We start from the raw sequence: 20,847 nt of genomic DNA, 5'->3' as shown, positions 1-20,847 counted from the left end.
CAGTATTGCTTATCTGAAATCAATGCACAGTTCTTCACATGTTTTGTTTAAATAGATACACCATCCAGATTTTCTTTTCAAAGTAGAAAGAAGAAAAAAGGACAGTTTAAGTGAATAATATACTTTATTCGCTTGTTTTGAAATTCCTTCACATTTTCACCTTATTTATTTTCCACAAACTTAACAGAACATCTGTAAAATTACAGGCAGACTATAGAAATTAGGCACAAAGATTGTATACATTCTGTTAAACTAAAATAGTTTGTTTTCATTTGAGTTGTGCTAATGAGATAGATCTTAATTTATTTTGCTTACATTAGTTGCATTCATTACAGTTTTGAAATACATAAATATTAGTTATGAAAATCTATTCCAATATACAGTAACTTTGGCAGCCATATATATAAAATCCAGCATCACAAATATTTAGTGATTTCTGTCTTGCCACCACCCATAAAAAAGTGACCAATTCTGTGCCTAAAGCTACAGTCCCTAACCATTAATGAATATAATTAGCTTTACTAGTAAAATTAAGATTTTAGATATAAAAGTGCTAGTCTAATTATTTATTCTTTATTACCAAATTAAAACATACCCAGTTCGTCTATTATTATTATTATTATTATTATTATTATTATTATTATTATTATTATTATTATTATTATTATTATTTATTTACAATGTATTCTGCTGTATTAATTGTTGTCATTGGTGTATTTGGCCTAACAGCATGAAGTCCCCTGGATTCACAAAAGCCTTGTGATCTCTTTGTGGATGCTAGTGATCAGATTGGTGATCAGCTTAACAGCCACTGTAAGAGCGATCAGCTTAGAGAATGCTGAAGGGAACTTTCAGCACACAAACACACCTCATGGCTAGAAACACAGGAGACTCCTGCTGTTTTTACAATGAAGGGAAGCTAGCATCCCGATAATAGTGAAATAAGGAGGTCTTATTTTCTATATACTGCTTAGAAAACCCAAATTCCCTTTTAAAAAGGCACAACTGATTACTATAATGACCCAGCTTTAACCATATTGCATAACTAAATAAACATTTAGCTGTTTTATTATCAAATTGTGCTGAGCTTAGTACACAATAATCATGCAACAGCCATGAGTGCATTTTCAAAAAAGGATTAGTGGAAAACTAACCTAGCTCATTCTAAAATTATATGTACATTTACATTTTGAAATTTTTCTAAAATAAAAAGGCAGTAATACTATAATACCAACCTGTTAGCCACAAATATATCTATAACTGGGCAAATATAGAACCAAAATATATAAAAGCAATTTTAATAAAAAATATTCAAGAAAAGTTTACAAATGATGTCCTTAAAAATTTAACAATGAATCCTAACCAATAATCTGGTTATGACTAAAGACAGTGGGTTTCACGAAAGCTTTAGGAACTCTAACTAAAGACTGCATTAAAGTCAAGCAATTCACAACCACTATACTTTTAGTATAAGGTTATCCGTCCCTTTTGAACATTACACAAACAGGCCAAGGTGATGCAACACCTTCACAAGGCATGTTGTTGTTTTTCCTAACTATATATTTACAAATACTAAAACAAAGCGAAGTCGAAATGACAACGTTTCTGCTAGTCTATCAATGTCTTTTAATTGTACTTCTGCTCAAAATAATTGAAATCTGTTTGCAGAACTGGATTCGGCCAAATCTCTCTCTAGTTATTCATTATTTTTTCTATTTGTGCACATTTAATGCACTTTATAAAAATGTATGTTTTAGATTTCTATTTTTGCTTTACAGAAACCAAAGTTGCATTGTTCATTATGTTTTATTTAAATACAATGAATGCATTCAAGGTTTCCATTAAAAAGGCACTTTCCTTGGGGAGTGCATCTACCTGTGTATCATATTTACAGACCAGTTTGTCAAATGACTTAAACAGTGCAAATCATCTGTATACAGGTTCTATCTACTCAAGTGGTCTCACTGAATCACAATGTGTATTACAGGACAATCACTATAATATTACAGTATTCAAAAATTCCCTGGCATTTTAAGGAGAATTGTGTAAAATTAAGAAAACAATAGATAACATGACAGTCAGCACAAACCAACAAAAACAGGATAAGACTGTATGCTGTAACAATGGCAGTTTCAACAGACCGTAAGCAATGTATTTTTGTATACTCCTAAAATATTACCTACTACCTACCCATAGTTTGTTGCCTGTTAACTGCAAAAAATAATCTTAACTTCTTGTTGCAATTGCTAATGTATTTCACACAGGCAATGCGATGTAGCAAATCACAGTCATGTAAATGAAAATCTTTTTTTAGACCCGAACAATTGAAAAAAGTATTAGCTGAAACTAAGTTTTATTCCTTTCTTAAAAGTTATATGTGCAAATGATTAACAGATTAATATAAATGTATGTAACAGAGCATGTAGTTTGAAAGCAATATTCTAAAATATTTGCACATGTTGAACACATATCATGCAAAAAATATTTAACAAATAACCATGTCTAAAAGGTCTAAAACTATTCTGCACATTATAAATCTGAATAATTAGGAGCTGATCTAGGGTTAAAATCAGACTTGATTGCCCTGCCTAGTCTCCTGGAAAGAAGTCTCCAGCACTGCACGGCAGCAGTGCAACTCAGTGCATTTCCAGCTCCAGGCTGGAGTCTAAATGCATCTAAAAGAAGGTGGAACTCTCTTGCTAGGCAAGTTATGGTCCAGCATAATGTTGGTTTACAAAGTTTCCTCTCTCCTCTGGACAGGTAACCAGCCTGCCCCTAAATGTCCTTGCCTGGGCTTGAATAAAACAAAATTAAAACAACCAAGCCCATAATATTGTGTCTACAAGCATCCACGACCATAGAATAAATGCTGTAGATTTTCTTTTTCTAACACTCAAACTGCAAAACTGCAGAAGTTTTAATCAATTTTCCCTTCAGAAATTCAAGAACGTCATCTTCCAAATAGTTATGTAATTAATAGTAAACCAATTTAGTTATGTTCTGTTAGTTTACAATAAAAAATAAATTGCATCTTTGGCTGCAAACTGCATTCCTTGAAATGTTTTAAAAATATATGCTTATTTTTTGCTGATGAAAAGAATGCCAAAAAAATGGCAACATATTGTGCAAATGAAAGCTAGATTCAAAATGCTTTGAAATATCTTGTGCAAAATTAAACCACTAAAGTAACATTATTCTCTATAGGATCCCATTGGGTGCAATTTGATGTCTACTGAAACCTGACTCATAAATGCTCCAGGTTCTTGATTCCCCCTCCAGTGCACAACATGCTTAAAGTGTCTCATTAGCCAGTGTCTCTGTGGAAATCCATATTCTGGCACCACTTAGGAACTTGCTCAGCGGGGTCCCGAGAATGCTGCGCCTACAAAGGTTCCCGACGGGAGAAAATGGGAACGATGAGGTCAGGTACTCAGGGGTTGGTGGAGTGCCACGGAGGTTGCTTGCTCGGAAGTACATCTTGCATCGTTCTGTTTCGGGGGAGCCTCCCAGTGTAGAGGGGGTTCCTTTGTACTGGCGCAGTCGGTTCTGCAGCATCTCAATCTCGTCTGCCAGCACAGACACTTTGTGGAAGGCAGTGATGTAGCCTCCGTTGTTAATCTGGGCCTCAGGAATCCAGCGCAAGAAACACAGCTTCCACACTTTGATGTGTGAGGAAAGAAGTTGGGGAAGGATCAGACCTTGAAGGTCAGCAGGCTTGGAAAACCAGTCTCGAATATACTGATCTGAGGGGCTCTCCTGGGGCTCCTTCAGCAGAGAGAACTCGGGTTTCAGCCTCAGCACTAAAGAATTCCTCCTGGGAATGAACTCCTGCTCGTTCAGCAGCCCGTTCCTCAGGGAAGGCATGCCACGCAGGGTGGAGCTGTAGTTTTTCTAGGCAAAACAAATAAGTTATTATATTTTTAATTGGGAAACTTCTAAATTTTGGAAAGAAACTGATTATTGTTTAGGTTCAACTACAATTCCCCCTTATTATATGTTGGTCCATTAGAACAATTTAGGTTTTTTTTTTTGTTTTGTTTTAATGTTTTTTTCTATTTTGTTCAGATAAACTTCTGGATAATCTGAAAAGCGTAGACCAAGTGTATTGCATTTTATGGTTCTTCATTTTGAGATACAGATGACCATTTACAGCACACGTCAATATACTAGAACCAAAGCAATTCTGACCATCACAAATTCTAATAATAATAAATAATACTAATACTACTACTACTAATAATAATAATAATAATAATAATAATAATAATAATACTAATATATTTAAGCATGCTTATTCATTATTGGTTTACCTTGGTCCTTTTAAATGTTTTTACAGCTCCGTTCTGTACACAGGTTGCACTTTTCCCAACATATAAAGGGTTGTTAAACAGAGCCTGATCTTTAGCTGTGAACTGCTGGGACCAATCCCAGACAGAAGGAAACCAAAGAACCTTTTCATCTCCCAAGTGGATGTTTTTACCTCTCGCAAATTCCTAGAGAAAAAAAAAAAATTAAAAATCAACACATGGTTACTGTTGTAGCAGCTAAACAGCAAATCTTAAGGTTCAGGATGTGTTTTGACAGTGTTGCAGTAAGCATAACGAAACCTGAAGAATGAGAACAATGTAGAGACGACTTATCGCAATCAGCATACAGTACTTGAAAATGTTACACTCGTACGTTATGTAGCATTACAAAAAGTTACTTTTTCTGATATTTCATCATCGAGATGAAACAAAAAACAAGTCTGATTTACTGTACTGGTTAATCAAACAGAAAAACACTCACTCTGCTCTGCTCTGCCCGCTGCTGAGGGCAGTTGAAAAGGAAAGTGCTGAAGATTGGGATCCATAAGCTGTCACTCAACACAGTCAAGTAGGTTTCTGTGAACTCAAAGGCTGCAGGGTATTGGTCCAGCAGCTGCCATACACAGTCCAAGAACAGCAAGAACAAGGGAGACTGTGGAGGTTCACAAGAAAAGAGTGATCAGCTCTCATGACATTTTAATGCCTTGAAAAATAAGCCTAGATCAGATATATAACTATAGCAACCCTTATGTGTCAAACAACTGACGTGTAGGCTGTTTAAGCATTGCATTACTTTAAAACATTAGGATAAAAAAATAAAAAAATACAAATTACCATATATTTTATGACTGACTGTAAATTGAGCAAAACCCAGTCTCTGGGATATAATCCACATTTATTTTCATTACATTTAAAAAGAACTCTGAGTAGGACTCAAGTAAGGCAAGTATGCCTTTAGATCAAAATAAAGTTGAAGGTACCCAGAGTCAAGCAAATTCCACCTGAATATACAACCCCTGCCAACACTGTTTAGCTAAAATTGTGTAATTACTTGGGTGCAACACTACAAAACCTGGTGCACGCTAAATGTATTCATGCCCTCTGACTTCTTGATTGCTTGAGGAACTGCTCCTACATAGAAACTGGTTGGAATACCTGTAGTAAATAAAGAAAAAAAGCCACTTTGTGTCACTTTACATTTTTAAGAGAATACTGCGACCACAGCTTTGAATCTTACCTCCACTTTATCAGATTTCTTCAAGTGGTTACACCTGTCGAGGAATCGGTACCCTGCCATCACCCACTCTTTCTGCACCAGGCTCTGGAAGCCAGCGATGCTGCGGAAATGAGGGTCCAGCATCACTTGAACGAGGGAGGAAATCACACAGTTCAGGTCCCGATCTTCCTCCTCTGCGCAGAGGAAAAGCAGGCATTAAAAAGGACGGAGAGAGCGAGGACAGAATGACTATAGGGCATACCAGATCATAGAACATTACTACAATTCAATATATAGCACATGTAACCATTAGGTTGTAAATATCCACAAAAGCTATTTTCTAAACTACACTCTCAGCAAATCTTAAGTCCTGGTGGTCAGTTGGGATCACAATTTCAGAAGTTTTGTAACTGTAAATTTACGATTCAGCGTACTTCTGAAGGAGACTTTGCAATGAAGCAGGCACGGGTATGGCTTTACCTTGCAGAATGACAGAAACATGCTTTCCATCCAGCACATGCACAAGCTCAGCTGAGTGTTTCAGGAATGACCTAGAAAAATTAAACAAGCATAATACAGTAAACTCTCCTCGTGGCCAGCTCCCCATCAGAATCACATTCTTGCAAGTTCATTTTTAACTTTGAAACAGTATTAAGATCTCCTGCTATTAGGCCTGCTCTCGATTTACTGTAGACCATTTAACTTCTAATAGAAGGACTCCTTTGTGAAAGGTTTTGAATTTAAGTAGAGATGTAATGACAGCAGGAACCAGGCAAATATCATTGGTGTCACACGACTGACCACAATATATTAAGGCTACAGTATCATTTCTACCAAAAGGTGGAGAAAAAATGCTACAGAAATGGTGTCCTGAAACTTGTGCCAACCTAAGAACTGTGATACAAGTAACCTCTTATTCAACTAGGTGTCGTTTTAGAAACTTGTACAAACTGCATCAACAGGTACACCAGATGTCTTACACAGAGTGCCAAGTAAAATATATTTTTTTTACATTTCTGTTCTACAAGTTAGCTGCCAACAAATTAGAAGTATTTGTTGTCAGCCTGTACCTATAAATACATACCTGACATACTCCAGCCAGTGCGTGCTTTCCATGGAGGACAGCCATTTCTCATCTGACTCTTCAAAAGGGTCTGAATTGACATAAGTGTTTTAGACAGTTCCTCAGAAAATTTATAACTTTTCTGTACACATATAATTACGCTCAATTCCTGTGCAAATGGAATTGTGTACGCAACATTAAGGGTTACAAACGACGCTCACCAATAACACAGATATGTTTGAGCCGGACAAAAGCAGCCTGGACGTCTTGAACAGTAGGAAGGCTCTTGTCTAAATCAGACTTGTAAACATCACTCCTTTGGGGATGGCTTCTTGTGACAGCATTACAGATCCTAACAAGAAAGAGAAATATCAAGGGCTTGTCTTTAGCTCCAACAGTAAGTGAAACTCCATTTACTGGTGCTTAAATGACCTTTGGTAGCTGCCTGTCCCATTAAATACTTAAAATAAATTGCTTGCTTTGTTAAATCACTTTCTTACAAATAATGCATTTTCAAAATTCTCCTCTAATAATACTCAATTTAACAATTGCTCAGCCTCCACTCAATTACAACTTTACAAGCATTAATAGAAAAAAAGGATTCGATTGGATTTCAAAGTGTAATGGGTTGATCTACAAGACATGATAACAACAACAATCCTAATGCAAAATGCACAACAGAATTACACTTCTTTATTGGGAATCCTTCTACATACCTTTGGTCTAATTTTCTTTGTTGAACCATATCCTTAATACTAGACATTCTCACCAGAGCACTCCCATTTGGGTGATTCCAGCACCACAGCTATGACAATATAGAGTAAATTACAGAGTGTTGCAACAGTAATTTAATTTCCAGCAATAACATGCAGCATCGACACTTTGGCTTTCCCGAATGCAGTACGAAAAATAACCAGCACTATACTGCAATATAGAAAGGTATCGTCCAAGCTGGAGCGATTGCAAATCCAAAATAACACATCTCAAAAGCTGGACATGTAAGGCAATACAGTTTCTGAAGATACATTTCCAAATTAACCACAAAGCAGTACGGTTTTGACTTGTATTTGAAGTTAAGGATTTTTTAAACAAGTAAGTAAAATACTCACTGGGATGCGTTGTCCAGTAAAAAAAACTGAAAACTGTTTGAGGTCCTGATCTGCCAGTGAAACTGGAACCACAAAGTATTCAGGAAGACTGCAAAGATATTCAAGAAAAATATTCTTTTCAAAAACAGGATGTATCAGATGACATATTTCTAGGTGTAGATTAGTGTCTGCTGTGTAACTGAAAACACACAAACCCAAACTTAACTTCAGTAACGTCTAAGATGATAACATTAGCTGTATTAGGTCTTACTCTAAAATACAATGCGGATCTCGGAGTCCCATTTCCAACAGTGCCAACACATTCTTTAAATTAAACAGGATGACATACAACTACTAATTCATAGATCCCGAGACATGCCTATTTCACCGCCTTCTAGTAAAACTGAAACACTAATGAAATACACATCCTATTGTTTAGGGATTTTTCAATGTGTACCATCCCAGTGTAGAACTCAAGAGCATGATAACAAAAACTCTATTGCATGATTCTACAGTACATTCCTTCATTGAACCGGTATCAATCAATCCTCAGCTATGAAATTACTTGAGATCTCTTGAGGTCTTTGATCAAAAGACAGCATGGTTACTATTTTAGATGGATACAAGCCTTGCAAGTATGCCCTGACTTCAATCTGAAAGAAAAACATTACTTATATTGGCTTTGAGGTTTTAATAATACGACTAAAGTATCACTTTTCAGCAACACAAGGACTCTGCTGGATAATCTTTATTTTAATTTTAAACACTGGGTGTGGAAAGTGTTTTAACACAACATGCTCATTACAGAGTGAGTCAGTTCTGCTAAAAGTGGGATCTGGGTAAACACATTTAGAACGGACGATTTTAAAGTATATCAAAAAAGGTTTCTTTCTAGCTTGCAAGAAGCTTTCCCTGCTACTTTTATGCAGATGATTAGTGTGGTGGAACTATTAGATTTGTGCATATCTGTCTGACAAACATTTCAATAGCGTAAAGCATTTTACATATTCTTTTTATTGATCACTGATTACACTATGTAACACAATTTTTATTCCTGGGTAGTAAGTGTTATTTCCTAATTGCTTATGCCTCAAAAGTATAGAAAATGGCTATTATTCCCCACAAACTTTGCTTTTGTGACCAGGACAGTGATATTTCAAAATATAACTATTTCCAAAGGAAAATGGGCAAATGTGTGTCTAAATTTACAGGATAATCGTAAATCTCGAAAAACTACTCACTTCTAAATCTTTTGTAGTCATTTTTGTATTACTTTAGTATAAATACATGTTAATTTGGATTCATATGTTGTTTTTTTCTGACTTTATGTGAACGAAAAGACACAAATTCGCCCGTTTTCTCATTGGAAATAGTGATATTTTGAAATTTACCTTTCCTGGTCACAAAATCAAAGTTTGTGGGGAATAATAGCCATTTTCTATACTTTTGAGGCATAAGCAATTAGGAAATAACACTTACTACCCAGGAAATAAAAAATAAATAAAATTGTTACACAGTGTTATTAAACGCCACTTAAGGAGTATATGGAATTTATGCAACATTTTAAATCAATTACAAATGAACTAAAGACTTTTGAATAGTATTTTTTAGCATTTGAAAAGTCACATTGGAATGAAGGCTGGGGCAGACGCTTAGGATCACAAGCTGGGATAACAAAATATGTTTTTATAATTTGGATTTGGTACAATAGGGGTTAATAAATAAGAAACATGTTGCACTGGTGGAACCCTGATAAACATTCTACCCGTGTCTTGCGTAGGAAGTAAAAGTATTTTGAAACATGAGATTTCCAGCACTCCAATATGAAACAGCATCTGTGTTCTCTCACTGAGGGGCTGCTGCTAGTAAAATCACCAGAGGAATCTCAGAACAGCACAGGAAGTCAGGTGACAGGCCTGGCTACATTTCTCCCCATCTCTACTAGCAGAAGGCCCCAGGTACCTTAGCGATATGACATAGCTCTCATTGATAGAGCACACTCTCCACTCAGACCCTCCGGTTCGTTTGATCTCTCTGTCCCAGTCAGAGGACCTGTCGAATAGGGGAGTCTGCACACCCTCGACCCCACCACCGCCGCCTCCTCCTCCTGGGTCTACACCGTTTACTTTGTCTCCAGCTGAGAGAAGAAAAAAATTTAATTGTCAGTTTATAAGACATAACAAAAGGTTCATCTACAACACCTTGTGTTTGAGTTGCAGCTCAGCTACTGACACCAATAACCTCCCAATGACACCTCAGTGCAAGTACGTCCACACTAGGCCAACTGCTGAAAACAAGATGCTGCAATGCATTTAAACACATAACAGTATGTGAAAAATGTACTGGGGAGGGGGGGGGGGGGGGGTAGAATTAATCCAGCCACAGATTGCATTGTTTGATAGGTTTCCAAGATATTTCCCCTGTGTACATTCCACCTGCTGCAATTCCAAAAAGAACACACCCAGGCTTTAGCGATTCTGGTTTAAAAACCCAATAAAAAAGATATCTACTCTACCTGGGTTATAATACCGCTTTCCAACATATTCAAATCCAAAGAGGAGCTGGGGGTCTGCTGGCTGCGAGTAATGGGCAATAGCAAGACAAACCTAAAAAAACAAAAAAAAAAACAAAATCAACTTGCTGTGCTGTAAACTATCAATACCAGATTCAGGATGATGTGCATAACTGCACTTGAATACCACAGGTTTGCTTTGTTTATTTGCCTATCAGTTCTGTGAAAGCCAACAGAGATGCAAGTTGAGTTGGTCAGTAATGGTAATGTTTTGTAGTTATACTTTGAACTGGATTACACTCAGGATCCTTAACCACCCAGCTCCTCAATACATCCAGCATGCTTTACTGAGCTCACCTGTCACAAGGATTTTCTTTATTGAGCTTTTTTTTGGCTGAAAACTTGTGAAGACTGGAAATATTCAATAACACTTCCAGCCGAGCCTTGGCTCAAACAGAACCTACTTGTATTTTGAAGACAATGTATGACCTGCCATGCAGTACTTATACCAGCTGCAGCACTAAATCAGCTAAGAGCTTTGTGCCACAAGATCTATGAAGACAACGCTTCTGGGATAAAAATAAAAGATATGTGCGAGCTTGTCACAAAGACGACTGCAGTGGGTGACACTAGACCAGAAACAGGAACCAACACAAAATAAACATAGAGGTGGAGTTTGGATAAGCTGAGTGCTTTGTTTCTTGCTCAGCATTTAATAAATGAACAATCAGAAAATAAAAGGTTGTAAGACAAACAAATCACAAGACACGGCACTTTAGCCAAAATAGAGAGACATGCAGCTGTACCGAGACTTGATTGCTAATCAATCATTCAATTGGAGTCTCGGTACAACAGCACATGAATTAATAAAGTGCAATTCCCCGTGCTCACATATTATTACATTTTACCTGCACGTGAAGACTGTGCAATCCTTGTGCCTTAATACAAATATACATTTTAAACCAAACCACTCATTACACAGACCCATTTATATCCCATGTACCAATGACTATATACCAACATTAACACACTACACGTAACATACAACACAAATAAATAGCCCAGGGGCGGGGCACTTTGCCACAGATCTGTATACTGCAAAAGTCCTATACTTTAAGTGTCAATGTACATGTGTGGAAATCTCCAGCTGCAGTGGACAATATGACCACAATGACCCTGATTCACTGGATGAACAGCCAGACACAAGGCAGATAGAAACGCTACTGATGCACAATTACTACTCACATATATCTACTTTCCTTTATATAATCATTCATTACAGAACATGTTCATTCATACCACTAATCAGAATGAAAACACAAAGCTGGTTTTCATTCTCTAATTATGTGGGATTGAGAATACGCAATTATAACCTACTGCTGCTTTATTCCAACATCTTTTTTTGGCATGCATGGAAATGCTCAAAAAGAAAGCTCCACCACTGGGATTAGGGTTCTGGTGAAGGTGATACTTTGTATTGTGATATTTTGTAATAACTTTAAGGTCGCCCTGGATAAGGGCGTCTGCTAATAAATAAATAAAAATAATACAGACGGTTCCTATGCACACTTGCCCCAGGGCTTAAACGTTACAGTCTCGCCTGGACAACACCCAACACTCCACCTACCAACTTTTCAAGTGATGGGTGTGTGGCACTGTACCACTGCAAAAGGTGTTGTCTTTTGCAGATCATGCTGCATTTCTAGAACAATATAACTTTCACTCCCTTGTTGTGACACAGGGATAGCAGTTCTGTGGAAATGGAAGTGCAAGAGTAAAACAAGTGAATGTTCATAAAGGACACAGGCGTAAAACAGTAACACAGTTCATGACACCATCACTGTACGCACAAAGCTGTGGTGTGGTGTGACGGAAAGATGAGTTCTGGTGATGAATCTTTCTCCCGATCTGTGAGGGCGCTAAAGAACGGTAGGAGAAGTATCTGGAAGGGCTGGCCTGACAGTTCGTTTCCGGGTCAGGGAAGTGGGTCAGCCTGGAGGGAAGCGCGACTCTGTTGTAAGACCGTATTGATTTGAAAGGTAAACGAGAGGCAGCTGCAAGTAATAAGGCAGCTGCAACCGTTTATCTCGATATCATGCGGGATTACATATAGGGGCCAGGGTAACGCTGATCTTCTCTTTCGTTTGGGTTAAACGATTGGAGAGAGAGAAGGACTGAGAGAGGAGCTCTCAGAGTAGATTGTGTTCGTGTTTTGTATTGTTGTGTCTGTCCGTGTAACTGTCTGTTTTTGTATTCAGCACTAGACAGTTAACGCACATCTCCGGAGCTGTCGAAAGGAGAGCACTATCCGGAGCACCACTGCACTGAGCACCTGCACGTTTTCGATCACCCAGGACTGGTGACCGTACCGTTGTTTTTTGTTCGGGACTGTGCCCTTGTTTTCATTATCCCCGTGCTTTACACATTGTTGTGTATTGCCGGGGATTTATTATTTTTGACGGTCGCCAGACCTGGAAAAGAGCAATAAAGCACTTATTCACTGAATCACTGTTGTCTGTTCATCACTCCTGCACCGCATCACCGCAACATCTGTTCCCCTTACCAACCACTTTGCCACACGTGGTGTCAGATCCGGGATGGACCGCAACACACTGGCGGAGCTGCTGCAGGCACTGGAGATCAGACGGGATGCAGAGGAGAGACGGAGGGAGGAGCGCAATACTGCGCTCATTGAACGGGTAGGGCTGATCGTTGCTGCAGGAGCGACCCCTACCGGAACATCATTGATGTCGGCCCCGAAGGCACGGGCCATGAAAATGACGGCGGAGGATGATCCGGAGGCATTTTTGGTGGCGTTCGAGCGGCTGGCAACCGCGGCGGGATGGCCTCGGGAGTTCTGGGCAAGCCAGCTGGGACCTTGCCTGGTCGGGGAAGCGCAGGCAGCATACCAAGCCCTGAGCGACGAGTACGCCACTGACTATACACTGATATGATGTGATAGGTGTTACAGAAACGTGGTTATCTGAGAGTGATGGGGACGAATATAATATTTGTGGGTATACACTGTATAGGAAAGACAGGCAGGACAGAAGAGGAGGAGGGGTAGCGCTATACATAAGAAACAGTCTTGAAGCCCAGGTGTTAAACCTGGACAAAGAAAATAAAACAGAATCAATATGGGTCAGAATAACAGACAAAAATTCAAAAGGCATAATAATAGGAGCATGCTATAGACCGCCAGATTCAGACGGTGAGCACAATAATCTGTTATACAATGACATTAGAAATGTGTGTAGCAAAGGAGAAGCCATACTAATGGGGGATTTCAACTTCCCCCAAATAAAATGGGAAAACCCGGTGGGTAGCGCGAAGGATGAAATAGAAATGGTGGAAATGACAAATGACTGCTTCCTAACACAATTTGTGAAGGCACCCACTAGAGGGGAGGCATGCCTTGATTTAGTCTTTTCAAATAACGAAGATAGAATAACTAAAACAGAGGTCAGAGAACCACTGGCAAACTCAGACCACAACATGGTCTCATTTGAAGTGTTTTTTAAATCCTCAAAAGTAAAGACTAAAGCTAAGGTTTACAATTTTAGAAAAGCAAACTATGAAGGCATGAAACAGAGACTAACAGAAGTAGATTGGAGTAAAATAGAGAAAACACCCACAGAAGAAGGATGGTTGTTCTTCAAAAACGTAGTACTAGAGGCGCAAAACAATTATATCCCTAAAGTAGACAAATCTAAATGTAAAACTAAATTGCCAAAATGGTTTAATAGATCAATTAAAAAAAATATTCAGCAAAAAAAAAAAGGCACTTTACAGAGCATTAAAAAAGGACCAAAAAGAAAGTACACAGAAAGAGTACACAGAACTGCAAATGCAAGTCAAAAAGGAAGTTAGAAAGGCCAAGAGAGAAATAGAAATGAACATTGCTAAGGGAGCTAAAACCAATTCCAAAATGTTTTTCCAATATTACAACAGCAAGAGAACATTCAAAGAGGAGATTAAATGTTTAAGAGATACAAATGGCAAAATCATAGAGGAAGAAAAAAAAATAGCAAATATATTAAATGATTACTTTTCACAAGTTTTTACAAAGGAAGATACTGACAACATGCCCCACATGTCATCCAGTTCCTATCCAGTTTTAAATAACTTTAGCATAACTGAGGCAGAAGTGTTAAAGGGACTAGGAGCTCTTAAAATAAACAAATCCCCTGGGCCGGATGAGATCCTCCCAGTAGTACTCAAAGAAATGAAAGAAGTAATTTACAAACCGCTAACCAAGATCATGCAGCAGTCTCTTGACACAGGGGTGGTACCGACAGACTGGAAAATTGCAAACGTAATACCGATCCACAAAAAGGGAAACAAAACTGAACCAGGTAACTACAGACCAGTAAGCCTGACTTCTATTATATGCAAACTTATGGAAACTATAATAAGATCCAAAATGGAAAATTACCTATATGGTAACAGGGTACTGGGAGACAGTCAACATGGTTTTAGGAAAGGGAGATCGTGCCTAACTAACTTGCTTGATTTTTTTTGAGGATGCAACATCGATAATGGATAATTGCAAAGCATATGACATGGTTTATTTAGATTTCCAGAAAGCTTTTGACAAAGTCCCGCACAAAAGATTAATTCTCAAACTGAACGCAGTTGGGATTCAAGGAAACACATGTACATGGATTAGGGAGTGGTTAACATGTAGAAAACAGAAAGTACTGATTAGAGGAAAAACCTCAGAATGGAGTGTGGTAACCAGCGGTGTACCACAGGGATCAGTATTAGGTCCTCTGCTATTCCTAATCTACATTAATGATTTAGATTCTGGTATAGTAAGCAAACTTGTTAAATTTGCAGACGACACAAAAGTAGGAGGAGTGGCAAACACTGTTGCAGCAGCAAAGGTCATTCAAAATGATCTAGACAAGATTCAGAACTGGGCAGATACATGGCAAATGACATTTAATAGAGAAAAGTGTAAGGTACTGCACGCAGGAAATAAAAATGTACATTATAAATATCATATGGGAGATACTGAAATTGGAGAAGGAATCTATGAAAAAGACCTAGGAGTTTTTGTTGACTCAGAAATGTCTTCATCTAGGCAATGTGGGGAAGCTATAAAAAAGGCTAACAAGATACTCGGATACATTGTGAAAAGTGTTGAATTTAAATCAAGGGAAGTAATGTTAAAACTGTACAATGCACTTGTAAGACATCATCTTGAATATTGTGTGCAGTTCTGGTCACCTCGCTATAAAAAAGATATTGCTGCTCTAGAAAGAGTGCAAAGAAGAGCGACCAGAATTATTCCGGGCTTAAAAGGCATGTCATATGCAGACAGGCTAAAAGAATTGAATCTGTTCAGTCTTGAACAAAGAAGACTACGTGGCGACCTAATTCAAGCATTCAAAATTCTAAAAGGTATTGACAGTGTCGACCCAAGGGACTTTTTCAGCCTGAAAAAAGAAACAAGGACCAGGGGTCACAAATGGAGTTTAGAAAAAGGGGCATTCAGAACAGAAAATAGGAGACACTTTTTTACACAGAGAATTGTGAGGGTCTGGAATCAACTCCCCAGTAATGTTGTTGAAGCTGACACCCTGGGATCCTTCAAGAAGCTGCTTGATGAGATTCTGGGATCAATAAGCTACTAACAACCAAACGAGCAAGATGGGCCGAATGGCCTCCTCTCGTTTGTAAACTTTCTTATGTTCTTATGTTCTTATGACTATGAACTAGTCAAGCAGGCTATCCTCCGTCGTCTCAACATCACCGCGGAGACCCACCGGACGCGGTTCCGCGAATACCGGAGAGCCCCGGAGACACGCCCCAGGGTGGTGGCACAGCGGTTGTGCGACCACATGGTCCATTGGCTGACCCCAGAGAAGAAGACCGCTCAACAAATGGGGGAAGCCATTGTGGTGGAACAATTCTGGCATGTGGTCGGCGCCGAAACTCAGGCGTGGGTACGGCGCCACAACCCTGACACCCTGGAGGAGGCGGTCAAATTGGCCGAAGATTTTGAAGACTCTTTGACGTCAGCCCGGGTCGGGATCCTGTCAGCCCCTGCCCTGCTCAGGAACCAACCTCTCCCTCCCTCTCCTCCAACACCACCACCATCACCCTCGGTCCCAGCACCCAGACCTCCCAGACCGACGACCCCGTTGGGCTCCCTTGCCTCCCCCCCATGGAGACCGAGGATGGCCCCCAGCTGGGGTAGAGGTGTTGCCCCTGCCCCGTTGCCCTACCAGCAGCGGGACAGATATTTAACCTATGCCCCCTCTGTCCCTCCACTCTGTTTTAGGTGTAACCAGCCAGGACATAGGGCCAGGTCATGCCCCGCTGCTATGGAGTGTGACGTGGCTGCATGCAACTGGACACCTGGAACGGGTAAGCAGGGGGAAAACGGTTGGGAGGGGCCCTGTCTGATTGACGTGGTTTTAGGGAATGTGAAAACCCACGCGTTAGTGGACACAGGGTGTGAGCAAACCTTGATCAGGGCAGCTCTCTTGGGCGGTATGTCGTGGCGGCCAGAAGGTCAGGTGGCCATCTCCTGTATCCATGGAGACACGGCGGCATACCCCACCCTAAAAGTATATTTATCGGTAGGACCGATAAAACGTCACCTTGTAGTCGGGGTGGCGGAAAGGTTGCCGCACCCAGTTATTCGAATATAATAAGAATTGGTGCAAATAATGGCAGTCTCAGCCACACACGTAAACGTGGCAGAAAAAGGGAAAAAGGAACGGATTGGTGATGTGTTTCCTTTTCATACTGAAATGTTTTCCCCTCTGTTCCGTCCTAGAAAAACAAATAAGGAGAGACGGACCGCGAAATGGGAGGGAGCGTCTTTGAGACAAGGCTGGGGTCTGGTGGGAGAGTGCTGTAATGGTAACAAACGCCAGTCGAAGGGAGTGGGAACGCAGTGTGACCGAGAGAGCGAGGTTACTGGGCCGACTAGGGCAGAGGTTATTCCAGCCCCTCTCAATATACCGGACCCGTGGTACTCAAGCGCGGACCTAGTGTGGGGCCAAAAGAACGACCCGTCACTGGTGCACGCTTGGGGGCAGGTCCGGTCCATTGAAGGTAAGGATGTTGATGGCGCTGGGCCGCTAGTATATCCACATTTCAGTATAAAGGGGCAATTACTATATAGGGTAAACCTAGCCGCGGGCACAGGACAGCCTGTAACACAATTATTGGTTCCCCCGTCTTGTCGGACCGAGGTCATGAGGCTGGCGCATGATATCCCTTTTGCAGGGCACCTCGGAGCCGAGAAGACGAGGGAGCGAATATTGGCTCGATTCTATTGGCTCGGTCTTCATACTGATGTGTCGAAATATGTAGCCACATGCCCAGACTGCCAGCGAGTAGCGCCAGGTCGAGTGCGCCCCGCTCCTTTGATCCCACTGCCGATTATTTCCACTCCGTTCGAGCGCATTGCAATGGACATAATGGGCCCGTTGCTACCTTCTGACTCTGGGTATACACATATATTAGTAGTGGTGGATTATGCAACGCGATACCCAGAGGCAGTTCCATTGAGGTCCACTAGTGCAGCTGCAATAGCCACCGAGTTAGCGCAGATTATGGCTAGAGTAGGGATCCCCAAGGAGATTTTGACTGATCACGGAACCAATTTTTTGTCCAATACGTTACAGCAGGTGTACAAAATATTAAAAATACGTCCCATCAGGACGCCCGTTTATCATCCACAATCGGACGGTTTGGTTGAACGCTTTAATAAGACCTTAAAGTCGATGCTGAGGCGATTTGTAACACAGGAGCAGAAACATTGGGCATCGCTTCTTCCCTACCTCCTTTTTGCGGTGAGAGAAGTGCCGCAGAGTTCAACGGGGTTCTCCCCCTTTGAGCTCCTGTACGGCCGGCAGCCTCGCGGCATTCTCGACCTGCTGAGGGAGGGGTGGGAGGAGCACAAAGGCTTGTCTAAAAATGTAGTGAAGTATGTGCTCCTACTACGAGATCGGCTAGATTTGGTCGGTCGTTTGGCCCAAGACAACCTCAGATCGGCTCAGCACCGACAACAGCAGCATTACAACAAAAATGCACGGATTCGAACCTTTCGACCAGGGGACAAGGTAATGCTGCTACTTCCCTCATCTGAATCGAAACTGTGTGCTAAATGGCAGGGGCCGTATGAGGTGATTCGGGCTATAGGGAAAGTAAATTATGAAATTAGACAGCCCGATCGCCGAAATGAACGTGAAATTTATCATGTCAATTTGTTAAAGCCCTGGCAGACAAGGGAGGTCTTATTTATAGCCCCAGACAATATGGAGGATGATTTAGGTCCCTGTCCAGAGACCCCGAGCACAAGAGCAATGTGTCTATGGGGGAACAATTGGTTCCGGATCAGCAAAGAGAGCTGCGTAAGCTTATTGAGGAGTTCAGCAATGTTTTTCTGATGTGCCCGGCAGAACAAACTTAGTTGAATATGACATTATCTCTCAACCAGGTGTCACGGTGCGAGAGAGACCATACTGGATCTCAGAAAGTCGACAAAGTGGCGTTCGCAAAGAGGTATGGGATATGCTCGAGCTTGGGGTGATTGAGCCTTCCAGGAGCGAGTGGTGCAGTCCGATCGTCATAGTGGCTAAGAAAGACGGCACCAACCGCTTCTGTGTGGATTTCAGAAAGGTGAACGCTATTGCTAAGTTCGATGCATATCCCATGCCTCGGGTCGACGAACTCTTAGACAGACTGGGAAAAGAGAGGTTTATTTCCACTCTGGACCTGACGAAGGGATACTGGCAAATCCCTTTAACCCGCAGCTCCAGAGAGAAAACTGCATTTTCAACACCAGAAGGGCTGTTCCACTTTAAAACTATGCCGTTTGGGCTACATGGTGCGCCCGATGCCTTTCAGAGACTGATGGACCAGGTTTTACGCCCACATCATGAATATGCAGCAGCGTATATTGATGACGTGGTGATATACAGCTCCACCTGGCGAGAGCATTTGGCTAGGGTTGCAGCCGTTCTTCAGTCTCTAAGGGCAGCCCGGCTGACAGCTAACTTGAGGAAATGTGCGTTTGCCAAAACAGAGACTCAATATTTGGGATTTTTAATGGGGAATGGAAGGGTGAGACCTGTAGTCACCAAAATCCAGGCTTTGGTTGATGCAGCGATCCCCAAAACCAAGACTCAGGTGAGGTCACTACTGGGCTTAGCCGGTTATTACCGCCGCTTCATCCCCGAGTACGCCACAGTGGTTAACCCGTTAGTCGACCTCACCAAAAAGAGTGCTCCAAATTTAATTAAATGGTCAGCTGAGTGTCAGGGAGCGTTTGACACTATTAAGCGTACACTTTGCCAGGCCCCCACTCTTATCACACCGGATTTCACCAAGAGATTCATCCTCCACACCGACGCATCGGATGTAGGTTTGGGTGCAGTCTTGTCCCAAAAAGTAGCTGGAGTAGAACACCCGATATTATACCTCAGTAAAAAAATGTTACCTCGGGAACGCAACTACTCCGTAGTCGAAAAAGAGTGTTTGGCCATTAAATGGGCTACTCACTCTTTACGATACTACCTGCTGGGACACTCATTTGATCTGGTCACGGACCACGCCCCACTCAAGTGGTTAAGCACAATGAAGGACAGCAATGCCCGGATAACTCGGTGGTATCTGGCATTGCAGCCCTTCATGTAACTGTCTGTTTTTGTATTCAGCACTAGACAGTTAACACACATCTCCGGAGCTGTCGAAAGGAGAGCACTATCCGGAGCACCACTGCACTGAGCACCTGCACGTTTTCGATCACCCAGGACTGGTGACCGTACCGTTGTTTTTTGTTCGGGACTGTGCCCTTGTTTTCATTATCCCCGTGCTTTACACATTGTTGTGTATTGCCGAGGATTTATTATTTTTGACGGTCGCCAGACCTGGAAAAGAGCAATAAAGCACTTATTCACTGAATCACTGTTGTCTGTTCATCCCTCCTGCACCGCATCATCTGTTCCCCTTACCAACCACTTTGCCACATGTGGTCTCTGTGTTATCAGGAAGTAACCGATGAATGGTCTTTTTGTTCCGTCTTTTCTGAACTCACATATTTACCAAAATTGGCAGGTTCCAACAGGATTTAGTTTGGCACCTTGCTCGTGTCTGGCAATGGAAACTTGTTCACAATTTCCAGCACTAACACATTAGTTTGAAAGTTTTATCCCTTGGGTGTTCCCTCCCCTCCCCCCCATTTTAAATGGACCCTCCCTTCTTGAGATGCATTTACAGAGTTAAACACTTCCTGTCTTATATATGTATATATATATAATATATATATATATATATATATATATATATATATATATATATATATAATAAAGAAATAATAATACACTGTTTACATTAACATTTCTATTTCAAAAAACATTTTTGTACTAGAGAACACAATATCAGTTCCATACGTACATTAGAGATACTAGTATAAATGTGATTTACCTAGTAGAGACCTAAATATAGATGTTATGAACTTATATATTTCAGCTCAGTTGCTACAGTACTAGGCTGTGCAGCAGCAGCTAGCCCTTCAGGTTTATAGTCATTCCCATGAGAAGCCTATCCTTCCGTGCCCAAGGTCTCGGTCAAAACTAAGTTAATCTCACACTGCTTGTCAGATGTGAAAAAAGAAGAAAAGATCTTAAGTTAAAACC

At 40.8% G+C, this 20,847-nt stretch overlaps 1 protein-coding gene across 1 annotated transcript in view; it reads right to left on the bottom strand.

Moving 5' to 3' along the window:
- Positions 1-2,820: 2,820 nt before the first annotated feature.
- The window catches only part of LOC121294892 (myotubularin-related protein 10-like), a 28,237-nt gene continuing 10,210 nt past the window's right edge, over positions 2,821-20,847 (bottom strand). Inside the window, exons 6-16 of the mRNA XM_041219061.1 lie at positions 10,190-10,280; positions 9,637-9,811; positions 7,696-7,783; positions 7,303-7,391; positions 6,808-6,938; positions 6,608-6,677; positions 6,004-6,074; positions 5,545-5,717; positions 4,789-4,959; positions 4,311-4,493; positions 2,821-3,891 (exon numbers count right to left, since the gene is read on the bottom strand). Coding sequence (XP_041074995.1) covers positions 3,292-3,891; positions 4,311-4,493; positions 4,789-4,959; positions 5,545-5,717; positions 6,004-6,074; positions 6,608-6,677; positions 6,808-6,938; positions 7,303-7,391; positions 7,696-7,783; positions 9,637-9,811; positions 10,190-10,280 — 1,842 coding nt within the window. The 3' untranslated portion in view covers positions 2,821-3,291. The remainder of the gene's footprint in view (positions 3,892-4,310; positions 4,494-4,788; positions 4,960-5,544; positions 5,718-6,003; positions 6,075-6,607; positions 6,678-6,807; positions 6,939-7,302; positions 7,392-7,695; positions 7,784-9,636; positions 9,812-10,189; positions 10,281-20,847) is intronic.

This window comes from Polyodon spathula, chromosome 19 (assembly GCF_017654505.1).
Source record: "Polyodon spathula isolate WHYD16114869_AA chromosome 19, ASM1765450v1, whole genome shotgun sequence".
NCBI classification, from domain to species: Eukaryota; Metazoa; Chordata; class Actinopteri; order Acipenseriformes; family Polyodontidae; genus Polyodon; species Polyodon spathula.
Note: the sequence above shows the minus strand (reverse complement) of the source record. Positions and strands in the feature narration are given on the sequence as shown.